General features: G+C 62.8%; 1 protein-coding gene across 1 annotated transcript in view; it reads right to left on the bottom strand.

Moving 5' to 3' along the window:
* Window positions 1–14,859, bottom strand: part of LOC140472344 (uncharacterized) — an 81,634-nt gene that overhangs the window by 32,360 nt on the left and 34,415 nt on the right. Inside the window, exons 3-4 of the mRNA XM_072567482.1 lie at window positions 10,936–13,492; window positions 1,938–8,846 (exon numbers count right to left, since the gene is read on the bottom strand). Coding sequence (XP_072423583.1) covers window positions 1,938–8,846; window positions 10,936–13,492 — 9,466 coding nt within the window. The remainder of the gene's footprint in view (window positions 1–1,937; window positions 8,847–10,935; window positions 13,493–14,859) is intronic.

The following is a 14,859-nucleotide window of genomic DNA, read 5'->3' on the forward strand; positions in this document are numbered from 1 at the left end:
AGGGGGGGTAGGGAGGGAATCTGTGGAATACTTTACCACAGGAGGCTGTCGGAGCCGGGGCACTGAGGGTATTCAAAGCTGAGACAGAGAGAGAGATTTAACCAGGAAGGGGAATGGAGGGCCGGGGCATTGAGGGTATTCAAGGCTGAGACAGAGAGAGATTTAACCAGGAAGGGGAATGGAGGGCTGGGGCATTGAGGGTATTCAAGGCTGAGACAGAGAGAGATTTAACCAGGAAGGGGAATGGAGGGCTGGGGTATTGAGGGTATTCAAGGCTGAGACAGAGAGAGAGATTTAACCAGGAAGGGGAATGGAGGGCCGGGGCATTGAGGGTATTCAAGGCTGAGACAGAGAGAGATTTAACCAGGAAGGGGAATGGAGGGTTGGGGTATTGAGGGTATTCAAGGCTGAGACAGAGAGAGATTTAACCAGGAAGGGGAATGGAGGGTTGGGGTATTGAGGGTATTCAAGGCTGAGACAGAGAGAGAATTAACCAGGAAGGGGAATGGAGGGCTGGGGCACTGAGGATATTCAAGGCTGAGACAGAGAGAGAGATTTAACCAGGAAGGGGAATGGAGGGCCGGGGCATTGAGGGTATTCAAGGCTGAGACAGAGAGAGAATTAACCAGGAAGGGGAATGGAGGGCTGGGGCACTGAGGATATTCAAGGCTGAGACAGAGAGAAAGATTTAACCAGGAAGGGGAATGGAGGGCTGGGGCATTGAGGGTATTCAAGGCTGAGACAGAGAGAGAGAGATTTAACCAGGAAGGGGAATGGAGGGCTGGGGCATTGAGGGTATTCAAGGCTGAGACAGAGAGAGAGAGATTTAACCAGGAAGGGGAATGGAGGGCCGGGGCATTGAGGGTATTCAAGGCTGAGACAGAGAGAGAATTAACCAGGAAGGGGAATGGAGGGCTGGGGCATTGAGGGTATTCAAGGCTGAGACAGAGAGAGAATTAACCAGGAAGGGGAATGGAGGGCTGGGGCACTGAGGATATTCAAGGCTGAGACAGAGAGAGAGATTTAACCAGGAAGGGGAATGGAGGGCTGGGGTATTGAGGGTATTCAAGGCTGAGACACAGAGAGAGATTTAACCAGGAAGGGGAATGGAGGGCTGGGGCATTGAGGGTATTCAAGGCTGAGACAGAGAGAGAGATTTAACCAGGAAGGCGAATGGAGGGCTGGGGCATTGAGGGTATTCAAGGCTGAGACAGAGAGAGAGATTTAACCAGGAAGGGGAATGGAGGGCTGGGGCATTGAGGGTATTCAAGGCTGAGACAGAGAGAGAGATTTAACCAGGAAGGGGAATGGAGGGCTGGGGCATTGAGGGTATTCAAGGCTGAGACAGAGAGAGAGATTTAACCAGGAAGGGGAATGGAGGGCTGGGGCATTGAGGGTATTCAAGGCTGAGACAGAGAGAGAGATTTAACCAGGAAGGGGAATGGAGGGCTGGGGCATTGAGGGTATTCAAGGCTGAGACAGAGAGAGAGATTTAACCAGGAAGGGGAATGGAGGGCTGGGGCATTGAGGGTATTCAAGGCTGAGACAGAGAGAGAGATTTAACCAGGAAGGGGAATGGAGGGCTGGGGCATTGAGGGTATTCAAGGCTGAGACAGAGAGAGATTTAACCAGGAAGGGGAATGGAGGGCTGGGGCATTGAGGGTATTCAAGGGTGTGAGACAGAGAGAGGGAGATTTTTAATCAGGAAAGTAATCGAAGGGGAAAAGGCAGGAAAGTGGGAGTGGGGGATGATCAGATCCCACACAATCTCAGTGAATAGTGACACATACTCGATAGGTTGAATGGTCTGCTTCTACTCTTACATCCTTTGTCTTCTACGCGGTGTATCATCCAATCTGGAATACACTTCATGATATTTTCTGCTGCCCCAGCCCCATGTATGCCCCCCCCCCCCCCCCCCCCAAAGCCCTGAATACCTGGAAGGGAGATGACTCCAGAATAAATGATGTCCATTTCAAGCCTGAACAAATTGTCAGGGTAAGAGCCGATGGCAAAGGCTTGATCTTGGGCGCTCGGGATCTTCTGTGTTCTGAAACAAGTGTCCCCGCTTCCGACAGCGGGGGGGCGAAGAGAGGACACTTCAGATCCTGGGAGAGACGGGGAGTGGGAGAGATGGAGGGACGGGGAGTGGGAGAGATGGAGGGACGGGGAGTGGGAGAGATGGAGGGACGGGGAGTGGGAGAGATGGAGGGACGGGGAGTGGGAGAGATGGAGGGACGGGGAGTGGGAGAGATGGAGGGACGGGGTGTCGGGATGTGGGTGGGATGGGGACACAGACCGTGGGTGGGATGGGGACACAGACCGTGGGTGGGATGGGGACACAGACCGTGGGTGGGATGGGGACACAGACCGTGGGTGGGATGGGGAGTCAGACCGTGGGTGGGATGGGGAGTCGGACCGTGGGTGGGATGGGGACACAGACCGTGGGTGGGATGGGGACACAGGCCGTGGGTGGGATGGGGACACAGACCGTGGGTGGGATGGGGACACAGACCGTGGGTGGGATGGGGAGTCGGGCCGTGGGTGGGATGGGGACACAGGCCGTGGGTGGGATGGGGACACAGACCGTGGGTGGGCTGGGGACACAGACCGTGGGTGGGATGGGGACACAGGCCGTGGGTGGGCTGGGGAGTCAGACCGTGGGTGGGATGGGGACACAGACCGTGGGTGGGATGGGGACACAGACCGTGGGTGGGATGGGGAGTCAGGCCGTGGGTGGGATGGGGACACAGACCGTGGGTGGGATGGGGACACAGACCGTGGGTGGGATGGGGACACAGACGGTGGGTGGGATGGGGAGTCAGACCGTGGGTGGGATGGGGACACAGACCGTGGGTGGGATGGGGACACAGACCGTGGGTGGGATGGGGAGTCAGACCGTGGGTGGGATGGGGACACAGACCGTGGGTGGGATGGGGAGTCAGGCCGTGGGTGGGATGGGGACACAGACCGTGGGTGGGATGGGGACACAGACCGTGGGTGGGATGGGGACACAGACCGTGGGTGGGATGGGGAGTCGGGCCGTGGGTGGGATGGGGACACAGGCCGTGGGTGGGATGGGGACACAGACCGTGGGTGGGCTGGGGACACAGACCGTGGGTGGGATGGGGACACAGGCCGTGGGTGGGCTGGGGAGTCAGACCGTGGGTGGGATGGGGACACAGACCGTGGGTGGGATGGGGACACAGACCGTGGGTGGGATGGGGACACAGACCGTGGGTGGGATGGGGACACAGACCGTGGGTGGGATGGGGAGTCAGACCGTGGGTGGGATGGGGACACAGACCGTGGGTGGGATGGGGAGTCAGGCCGTGGGTGGGATGGGGACACAGACCGTGGGTGGGATGGGGACACAGACCGTGGGTGGGATGGGGACACAGACCGTGGGTGGGATGGGGACACAGACCGTGGGTGGGATGGGGAGTCAGACCGTGGGTGGGATGGGGACACAGACCGTGGGTGGGATGGGGAGTCAGACCGTGGGTGGGATGGGGACACAGATCGTGGGTGGGATGGGGAGTCAGACCGTGGGTGGGATGGGGACACAGATCGTGGGTGGGATGGGGACACACACCGTGGGTGGGATGGGGAGTCGGGCCGTGGGTGGGATGGGGACACAGGCCGTGGGTGGGATGGGGACACAGACCGTGGGTGGGCTGGGGACACAGACCGTGGGTGGGATGGGGACACAGGCCGTGGGTGGGCTGGGGAGTCAGACCGTGGGTGGGATGGGGACACAGACCGTGGGTGGGATGGGGAGTCAGACCGTGGGTGGGATGGGGACACAGGCCGTGGGTGGGATGGGGACACAGACCGTGGGTGGGATGGGGACACAGACCGTGGGTGGGATGGGGACACAGACCGTGGGTGGGATGGGGACACAGACCGTGGGTGGGACGGGGACACAGACCGTGGGTGGGATGGGGACACAGACCGTGGGTGAGATGGGGAGTCGGGCCGTGGGTGGGATGGGGACACAGACCGTGGGTGGGATGGGGAGTCAGACCGTGGGTGGGATGGGGACACAGACCGTGGGTGGGATGGGGACACAGACCGTGGGTGGGATGGGGAGTCGGACCGTGGGTGGGATGGGGACACAGACCGTGGGTGGGATGGGGACACAGACCGTGGGTGGGATGGGGAGTCAGACCGTGGGTGGGATGGGGACACAGACCGTGGGTGGGATGGGGACACAGGCCGTGGGTGGGATGGGGACACAGACCGTGGGTGGGATGGGGACACAGACCGTGGGTGGGATGGGGACACAGACCGTGGGTGGGATGGGGAGTCGGACCGTGGGTGGGATGGGGACACAGACCGTGGGTGGGCTGGGGACACAGACCGTGGGTGGGATGGGGAGTCAGACCGTGGGTGGGATGGGGACACAGACCGTGGGTGGGCTGGGGACACAGACCGTGGGTGGGATGGGGACACAGGCCGTGGGTGGGCTGGGGAGTCGGACCGTGGGTGGGATGGGGACACAGACCGTGGGTGGGATGGAGACACAGACCGTGGGTGGGATGGGGACACAGACCGTGGGTGGGATGGGGACACAGGCCGTGGGTGGGATGGGGACACAGACCGTGGGTGGGATGGGGACACAGGCCGTGGGTGGGATGGGGAGTCGGACCGTGGGTGGGATGGGGAGTCGGACCGTGGGTGGGATGGGGAGTCAGACCGTGGGTGGGATGGAGACACAGCCCGTGGGTGGGATGGGGACACAGACCGTGGGTGGGATGGGGACACAGGCCGTGGGTGGGATGGGGACACAGGCCGTGGGTGGGATGGGGACACAGACCGTGGGTGGGCTGGGGACACAGACCGTGGGTGGGATGGGGACATAGACCGTGGGTGGGATGGGGACACAGACCGTGGGTGGGATGGGGACATAGACCGTGGGTGGGATGGGGACACAGACCGTGGGTGGGATGGGGACACAGGCCGTGGGTGGGATGGGGACACAGACCGTGGGTGGGCTGGGGACACAGACCGTGGGTGGGATGGGGACATAGACCGTGGGTGGGATGGGGACACAGACGGTGGGTGGGACGGGGACACAGACCGTGGGTGGGATGGGGAGTCAGACCGTGGGTGGGATGGGGACACAGACCGTGGGTGGGATGGGGAGTCGGGCCGTGGGTGGGATGGGGACATAGACCGTGGGTGGGATGGGGACACAGACCGTGGGTGGGATGGGGAGTCAGACCGTGGGTGGGATGGGGACACAGACCGTGGGTGGGATGGGGACACAGACCGTGGGTGGGATGGGGAGTCGGACCGTGGGTGGGATGGGGACACAGACCGTGGGTGGGATGGAGAGTCAGACCGTGGGTGGGATGGGGACATAGACCGTGGGTGGGATGGGGACACAGACCGTGGGTGGGATGGGGAGTCAGACCGTGGGTGGGATGGGGACACAGACCGTGGGTGGGATGGGGACACAGACCGTGGGTGGGATGGGGACACAGACCGTGGGTGGGATGGGGACACAGACCGTGGGTGGGATGGGGACACAGACCGTGGGTGGGATGGGGAGTCAGACCGTGGGTGGGATGGAGAGTCGGACCGTGGGTGGGATGGGGAGTCAGACCGTGGGTGGGATGGGGAGTCGGACCGTGGGTGGGATGGGGACACAGACCGTGCGTGGGATGGGGACACAGACCGTGGGTGGGATGGGGAGTCAGACCGTGGGTGGGATGGGGACACAGACCGTGGGTGGGATGGGGACACAGACCGTGGGTGGGATGGGGACACAGACCGTGGGTGGGATGGGGAGTCGGACCGTGGGTGGGATGGGGACACAGACCGTGGGTGGGATGGGGACACAGGCCGTGGGTGGGATGGGGACACACACCGTGGGTGGGATGGGGAGTCAGACCGTGGGTGGGATGGGGAGTCAGACCGTGGGTGGGATGGGGACACAGACCGTGGGTGGGATGGGGAGTCAGACCGTGGGTGGGATGGGGAGTCAGATCGTGGGTGGGATGGGGACACAGACCGTGGGTGGGATGGGGAGTCGGACCGTGGGTGGGATGGGGACATAGACCGTGGGTGGGATGGGGAGTCAGGCCGTGGGTGGGATGGGGACACAGACCGTGGGTGGGATGGGGAGTCAGGCCGTGGGTGGGATGGGGACACAGACCGTGGGTGGGATGGGGACACAGACCGTGGGTGGGACGGGGACACAGACCGTGGGTGGGATGGGGACACAGACCGTGGGTGGGATGGAGAGTCGGACCGTGGGTGGGATGGGGACACAGACCGTGGGTGGGATGGGGACACAGACCGTGGGTGGGATGGGGAGTCGGACCGTGGGTGGGATGGGGACATAGACCGTGGGTGGGATGGGGAGTCAGGCCGTGGGTGGGATGGGGACACAGACCGTGGGTGGGACGGGGACACAGACCGTGGGTGGGATGGGGACATAGACCGTGGGTGGGATGGGGACACAGACCGTGGGTGGGACGGGGACACAGACCGTGGGTGGGATGGGGACACAGACCGTGGGTGGGATGGGGACACAGACCGTGGGTGGGATGGGGACACAGACCGTGGGTGGGATGGGGAGTCAGACCGTGGGTGGGATGGGGACACAGACCGTGGGTGGGATGGGGAGTCAGACCGTGGGTGGGATGGGGACACAGACCGTGGGTGGGATGGGGACACAGACCGTGGGTGGGATGGGGAGTCAGGCCGTGGGTGGGATGGGGACACAGACCGTGGGTGGGATGGGGAGTCAGACCGTGGGTGGGATGGGGACACAGACCGTGGGTGGGATGGTGACACAGGCCGTGGGTGGGATGGGGAGTCAGACCGTGGGTGGGATGGGGACACAGACCGTGGGTGGGATGGGGACACAGACCGTGGGTGGGATGGGGAGTCAGACCGTGGGTGGGATGGGGAGTCAGACCGTGGGTGGGATGGGGACACAGACCGTGGGTGGGATGGGGACACAGACCGTGGGTGGGATGGGGACACAGGCCGTGGGTGGGATGGGGAGTCGGACCGTGGGTGGGATGGGGAGTCGGACCGTGGGTGGGATGGGGAGTCAGACCGTGGGTGGGATGGGGACACAGACCGTGGGTGGGATGGGGACACAGACCGTGGGTGGGATGGGGACACAGACCGTGGGTGGGATGGGGACACAGACCGTGGGTGGGATGGGGACACAGACCGTGGGTGGGATGGAGACACAGACCGTGGGTGGGATGGGGACACAGGCCGTGGGTGGGATGGGGACACAGACCGTGGGTGGGCTGGGGACACAGACCGTGGGTGGGATGGGGACACAGACCGTGGGTGGGATGGGGACACAGACCGTGGGTGGGATGGGGAGTCGGGCCGTGGGTGGGATGGGGAGTCAGACCGTGGGTGGGATGGGGACACAGACCGTGGGTGGGATGGGGAGTCGGGCCGTGGGTGGGATGGGGAGTCAGACCGTGGGTGGGATGGGGACACAGACCGTGGGTGGGATGGGGACACAGACCGTGGGTGGGATGGGGACACAGACCGTGGGTGGGATGGGGACACAGACCGTGGGTGGGATGGGGACACAGACCGTGGGTGGGATGGGGACACAGACCGTGGGTGGGATGGGGACACAGACCGTGGGTGGGATGGGGAGTCGGACCGTGGGTGGGATGGGGACACAGACCGTGGGTGGGATGGGGACACAGACCGTGGGTGGGATGGAGAGTCGGACCGTGGGTGGGATGGGGAGTCAGACCGTGGGTGGGATGGGGACACAGACCGTGGGTGGGATGGGGACACAGACCGTGGGTGGGATGGGGACACAGACCGTGGGTGGGATGGGGACACAGACCGTGGGTGGGATGGGGACACAGACCGTGGGTGGGATGGGGACACAGACCGTGGGTGGGATGGGGAGTCGGACCGTGGGTGGGATGGGGACACAGACCGTGGGTGGGATGGGGACACAGACCGTGGGTGGGATGGAGAGTCGGACCGTGGGTGGGATGGGGACACAGACCGTGGGTGGGATGGGGAGTCAGACCGTGGGTGGGATGGGGAGTCAGACCGTGGGTGGGATGGGGACACAGACCGTGGGTGGGATGGGGAGTCAGGCCGTGGGTGGGATGGGGACACAGACCGTGGGTGGGATGGGGACACAGACCGTGGGTGGGATGGGGACACAGACCGTGGGTGGGATGGGGAGTCGGACCGTGGGTGGGATGGGGACACAGACCATGGGTGGGATGGGGAGTCGGACTGTGGGTGGGATGGGGAGTCGGGCCGTTGGTGGGATGGGGACACAGACCGTGGGTGGGATGGGGTCACAGACCGTGGGTGGGATGGAGACACAGCCCGTGGGTGGGATGGGGACACAGATCGTGGGTGGGATGGGGACACAGACCGTGGGTGGGATGGGGACACAGACCGTGGGTGGGATGGGGACACGGGCCGGGGGTGAGACCGGGACTCGGGCCGGGGGTGAGACCGGGACTCGGGCCGGGGGTGAGACCGGGACTCGGGCCGGGGGTGAGACCGGGACTCGGGCCGGGGGTGAGACCGGGACTCGGGCCGGGGGTGAGACCGGGACTCGGGCCGGGGGTGAGACCGGGACTCGGGCCGGGGGTGAGACCGGGACTCGGGTGGTTGACGCGGTGTGGACCTGGGCTGTTGCTGAGCCTCTAGGTCACAATGTGGGGTGACGGGGGGCTGTTGGTGCAATGAGGTGTGAGGCGGTAGGGACGTGGAGGTGAGAGATCGAAGGGGAGAGGTGACGCGGGACGATCGATGTATTGAATCTTCCAAATCCTCGTGATGTTTGCTCACGTTCCCAGCCCGACAAGTTTCATCAGAACCTAGAGAGAGAGAGAGAGAGAGAGACAGGAGAGACTGGGACTCGGGTACAGTATGGAGGGGCGGTGGGGATCAGGAAGGTGATGCTGTCACAGTGCTGGGGAGGGTACCACAATGCTGTCCCGACACGCTCCGGCGCGGCAAGGTGAGCAGGAATCCTCATTGCGACTTGCGGGCGACCAGAGTTTGAGAAATAACCTCTGCCCTTTTCACCTGGCTGCTCACACTGATCACTACCCCACCCCACCGCACCAATCCCCCACTCTTATCAAGGGGAAAAAAAAAGAGGCTCAAGTCCTCCCACTCTCATCAGACACTCCTGGGACGAGGACAGGTTCAGCCCAGAGCAACGCTCGCTCCCGATCTCTATCCGTTCTTTCAAAGAGGCCCGTTTTGTTTCGTGAAGACACCTATTGCGGGACTGTTACCCAACGCTCGTGCATTTGTATTAATTCTGTCCCGAAACATGTCCCCGCCACAGATCTTGCAGACGCCAATCCGACTTCACCCCCCCCTTGTTTCAGACTGGAGTGTGTGGTATGTGTTTCTTAACTTGGAGCACCCAGATACCTTTTAAATTACACGTGTGCCAGATTTTTAAGGGGTGCCACATGGATCTCTTTATGTTCAAGACCACACAAAAAGTCCGTTTTAATTTTCTCCTTCAGGACTAATTATTTACAGATTACTTTACGTCAGGCGAACGTACCTCGTTCCACCTACCACCTCAGCAGTGAATTTCACCCTCACCCATGTGCTGTTAGACAAACGTTACCACACACGGTCTAGAGGCAGCTCCACTGGATCGAACCCTGTGCTGTCCCTGTCCCTGGGATGGGGGGGACAGTGTAGAGGAAGCTTTACTCTGTATCTAACCCCGTGCTGTCCTTGTCTCTGGGATGGGGGGGACAGTGTAGAGAGAGCTTTACTCTGTATCTAACCCCGTGCTGTCCCTGTCCCTGGGAGTGTTTGATGGGGGGACAGTGTAGAGGGAGCTTTACTCTGTATCTAACCCCGTGCTGTCCCTGTCCCTGGGATGGGGGGGACAGTGTATAGGGAGCTTTACTCTGTATCTAACCCCGTGCTGTCCCTGTCTCTGGGATGGGGGGGACAGTGTAGAGGGAGCTTTACTCTGTATCTAACACCGTGCTGTCCCTGGGATGGGGGGGACAGTGTAGAGGGATCTTTACTCTGTATCTAACCCCGTGCTGTCCCTGTCCCTGGGAGTGTTTGATGGGGGGGGCAGTGTAGAGGGAGCTTTAGTCTGTATCTAACCCCGTGCTGTCCCTGTCCCTGGGAGTGTTTGATGGGGGGGACAGTGTAGAGGGATCTTTACTCTGTATCTAACCCCGTGCTGTCCCTGTCCCTGGGAGTGTTTGATGGGGGGGACAGTGTAGAGGGAGCTTTAGTCTGTATCTAACCCCGTGCTGTCCCTGTCCTCAGAATGTTTGATGGGAGACTATGTAGTAAGAGCTTTACTCTCCATCTCACCACACACTGTTCCTGTCCTGGGAGCGTTTAATGGGAGACTGTGTTGAGAGATCTAGACTCTATATGTAACCCCCATGCTGTCCCTGTCCTGGGAGTATTGGAAAGAGTTTGGGGAGTTGGGGGCGATTAGTCTCATCTTTCCCTTTTAAAGAATAAAAACTTCTTTTGTTTCATGGTAAAAGTTAGAGAGAGCCTGACGCTGAGTCCAACCCTGTACTGTAGTTGTCCTAGGAGCTTTTGATGGGGACAATGTTTAGAGCGAGAGGGGCTTTACCATGAGTTGGAAAGAGTAGGGGAAGCCTTACTTTCAATTCAAAAAAGTTAGAGATGTTTTGTTCTGTACCTAACCCCATGCTGCATCTGGCCTGGGAATGTTTGAGTCAGCCATCTTCAACCTTGGCTCGCCAAGTGCCTTTGTCAATTAGATTTTCCAACTGGACCAATGTTGATGGAGGTAGCAGGGTTGGGGAGGTGAGAATTGGGAGCCATATTTCTCCATAATATTCACGGGTGTACTTTCTAAGTGTTAGGTTTGAAACACTCGGGAAACGCGGCCTGTGCCGAATGAACTACCAGTGTGGAACAGCATTCAGGGCTCACCTTCTTGGGTCGGGCCTCTCGTGTTGTCCCCTTGCCAAATATCTCCACTGGGTGGTGGACCCGTTTCTCCCGCCACTCTGGCCTCGTTCAGGATCCTCTGGCCGTCTCCCTCACCAGTCGGTACAGGGGTAGGTGCAGACCTGGCGGGGGCAGTGCCATCACCGGAGACCGGCCTCCTGTCCAAAGACCCCCCCGGCGCCAACGTGGCGCTGGTTGCTGCCTCCGCCGCACGTGAGGCCCCCAAACCCCTCTGACGCCTGACCTGTAGGTCTGAGGGCGCAGTGTCCGCCTGCCCCAGGACGCCGGGAGATCTCCCCACCTCGCCCACGGCTCTCCACGGCTCTCCAGGTAGCAGTGCCCCCGCCCGCCACCTCTCAGAACCGGCGGGCCCACGGCCCTCCTCCATCTGTGTTCCTCGCGACGACACAGCTCTACGAGCTGCCGGGGAACGCCTGGATTCCGTTTCCAAGACCGACTGCGGAACCCTGTCTGAACTCATGCCCACCCCAGCCGAAAATGGCTCCCTTTTCCACGGTGATCCTGATCGTTCGATCAGTGAACACGCGGCCAATTTTGCTTTGATTCTCATTTTAGATCTCTCCGGCTCGACCGAAGACAGTTCGGTCACAGTTACTGGTGGGGGCTGTTCATCTGGCGACTGGTTCTGTTCAGCTTGCGATTGTTCAGTCCCCTTCGTTGATCTGTCCTGCTCGCCAAACGGAAGCCCACTTCCGATTATTAATTTACCCTGACCGGCCAATGCGGGTTCAGCCACAGTTGACTTCCGCTGCTGGGCCAATGGCTGGTCAGCCTGAGTTATTGACCTGTCCCGCACCGCCAATGGCGGCTCCAGTCCAAGCGTTGACCTGCTCTGCCCGGCCAATGGCATTTCAGAACCGGCCGATTCCTCCACTTCAGCCGGCGACCGCACAGCTCCAGCTTTTGACCGTTGCTGCTTGCCCAATGGCAGTCCAGGCCCAATTACCGAGCCATTCGGCTCGACCAACGGCCACCCAGTCCCACTGACCGACTGCGTCAAGAACAGCTGACCTCCGGCCGATTGGTCCTGCTCAGCCAATGGCAGTTCAGCTGCGGTTGACTCCTCTTGCGCCGTTGATGGCGGCCCATCTCGAGTTGGCTCTTTCCGCTCGGCCAATGGCGGATCAGCTGTGGTTGGCCCTTTCCGCTCGGCCAATGGCGGCTCGGCTGTGGTTGGCCCTTTCCGCTCGGCCAATGGCGGCTCGGCTGTGGTTGGCCCTTTCCGCTCGGCCAATGGCGGCTCGGCTGTGGTTGGCCCTTTCCGCTCGGCCAATGGCGGCTCGGCTGTGGTTGGCCCTTTCCGCTCGGCCAATGGCGGCTCGGCTGTGGTTGGCCCTTTCCGCTCGGCCAATGGCGGCTCGGCTGTGGTTGGCCCTTTCCGCTCGGCCAATGGCGGCTCGGCTGTGGTTGGCCCTTTCCACTCGGCCAATGGCGGCTCGGCTGTGGTTGGCCCTTCCCGCTCGGCCAATGGCGGTCGGGTCCAGGCGGCGACGGGCCCACTCCGCCCGCCCAAGGGCGCCCCGTCGCCCGGCCCCCCCTCCGCCCACCGGGTGGGCAAGACCAGGCCTCTCCAGGGGGGAGGGCCGTTGGTGGGCTCCGTCGCGCGGGGCGACGCCACGTGGGGCCTTCCCGCCGCCACGTGCGCCCTTCCCGCCGCCACGTGCGCCGCCGCCTCGCCGCACGCGCCCTTGCGGCGCCTGCGCCGGGGGGGCTGGTGCACCCAGGCCCGGTGCTGCGCCTGCGCGCCCCTCCGCCGACGCCCCGGCCTGCCGGCGGCCGGCAGGGTGCTGGAGCGCAGGCGCGGTTGCCCCGCGGGGCCGCCCTCTGCCAGCGGCGGCGCGGAGACTTCCCGAAGCTCGACGTACTCCCCGGCCTCGACGTCCTCCTGCACCCGCTGCCGGCGGGGAGTCGGGTCCCGGCCGCCGCCGCCGGCCCCATCGCCTTTGTCGGCGGCAGCGGCCTCCCTCAGGCGCAGGGGGCCGCCGTCGTCGTCGGCGGCGGCCGCGCCGTCGCCCGAGGCGCGGGGCCGCCCGGCAGGGGCCGGCGGCTCGCGCAGGCGCGGGCAGACCAGGCGGGACCAGCGCATGCGCCGGAGCCGGCCGCCGGCCGAGGCCAGCAGGCAGCTGCGGAGTCTGCGCGGCGGGCTCCGGGCGTCGCGCCTCAGCCGCCGGTTCACGCCGTCCAGCCACTCGACGGTGAAGAGGTGCGGGTACGCGTCCTCGGCGATCGGCAGCTCGACGATTCCTCCGCCCTCCTCGCCTTCCTCCGACTCGGAGTCGTCGTCGTCGTCGTGGTCGTCGTGGTCGTGGTCGTTCCCGCCGCCGCCGCCGCCGCCGCCGCCCCAGGCCCGGCACTTGAGCAGCAGCGTCGCCCCGCGGGAGCCTGTTGGCGCCAGTTGCAGGTAGAAGTCCTCCGGCTGCAGCGCCCTCCAGTCCAGCGCCGAGAGTTGCAGCACCAGCTGCTCACCCAGGCACAGGGGCCAACCCTGGTGCACGAACAGGCAGCCTTGGTACTGAGCCTGCAGAGAGAGGGCAGGGGTCAGGGGTCAGGGCAGGTTAGAGGGCACCAGCACACACCACACCCCACACACCAGCACACACACTCACCACACACCAGCACACCCAACATACACCCCACCACACACCAGCACACCCAACACACACCCACCACACACACCAGCACACCACACACACCCAGCAGACACCAGCACACACCCCACCACACACCAGCACACCCAACACACACCCACCACACACACCAGCACACCACACACACCCAGCAGACACCAGCACACACCCCACCACACACCAGCACACCCAACACACACCCCACCACGCACCCACCACACACACCAGCACACACACTCACCACACACCAGCACACCCAACACACACCCCACCACGCACCCACCACACACACCAGCACACACACTCACCACACACCAGCACACCCAACACGCACCCACCACACACACCAGCACACCACACACGCCCAGCAGACACCAGCACACACCCAGCAGATACCAGCACACCAACACATACCCAGCAGACACCAGCACACACCCACCACACCCCACACATCACACTCCCACCACACCCCACACACCAGCACACACCCCGCAGACACCAGCACACACCCACCACACCACACACCAGCACACACCCACCACACACCAGCACACACCCAGCAGACACGAGCACACACACACACCACACACCCAGCAGACACCAGCACACACACCCACCACACCCCAGCACACACTCACCACACACCAGCACACCCAACACACACCCACCACACACCAGCACACACCCACCACACCACACCCCACCACACAACCACCACACCCCACCCCAGCATGCACCCACCACACACCAGCACACCCAACACACACCCACCACACACCAGCACACCCACCCCAGCGCGCACACCAGCACATACACACCACACACCAGGACACACCCACCCACCAGCACACCCAACACACACCCACCACACACACCCACCCCAGCACACACACCAGCACATACCCACCACACACACCACACACTAGGACAACACCCACCACACAACAACACACACCCAGCACACCACACCCCAGCACACCTAACACACACATCAGCACACACCCACCACACACCAGCACACACCCAACACACCCACCACACACCAACCACACACCAGCACACCCATCACACACCCACCACACAACAGCACACACCCACCACCACACCACACACCAGCACACCCACCACACACCAACCACCCCCACACACTCCCAGCACACCCACCGCACACCCATCACACCTCCACCACACACCAGCACACACCCAACACACACACAACACCCCCACCACACACACCAGCACACCCCCACCGCACACC

The sequence above is a fragment of the Chiloscyllium punctatum genome, unplaced genomic scaffold (assembly GCF_047496795.1).
Source record: "Chiloscyllium punctatum isolate Juve2018m unplaced genomic scaffold, sChiPun1.3 scaffold_302, whole genome shotgun sequence".
Lineage (NCBI taxonomy): Eukaryota > Metazoa > Chordata > Chondrichthyes > Orectolobiformes > Hemiscylliidae > Chiloscyllium > Chiloscyllium punctatum.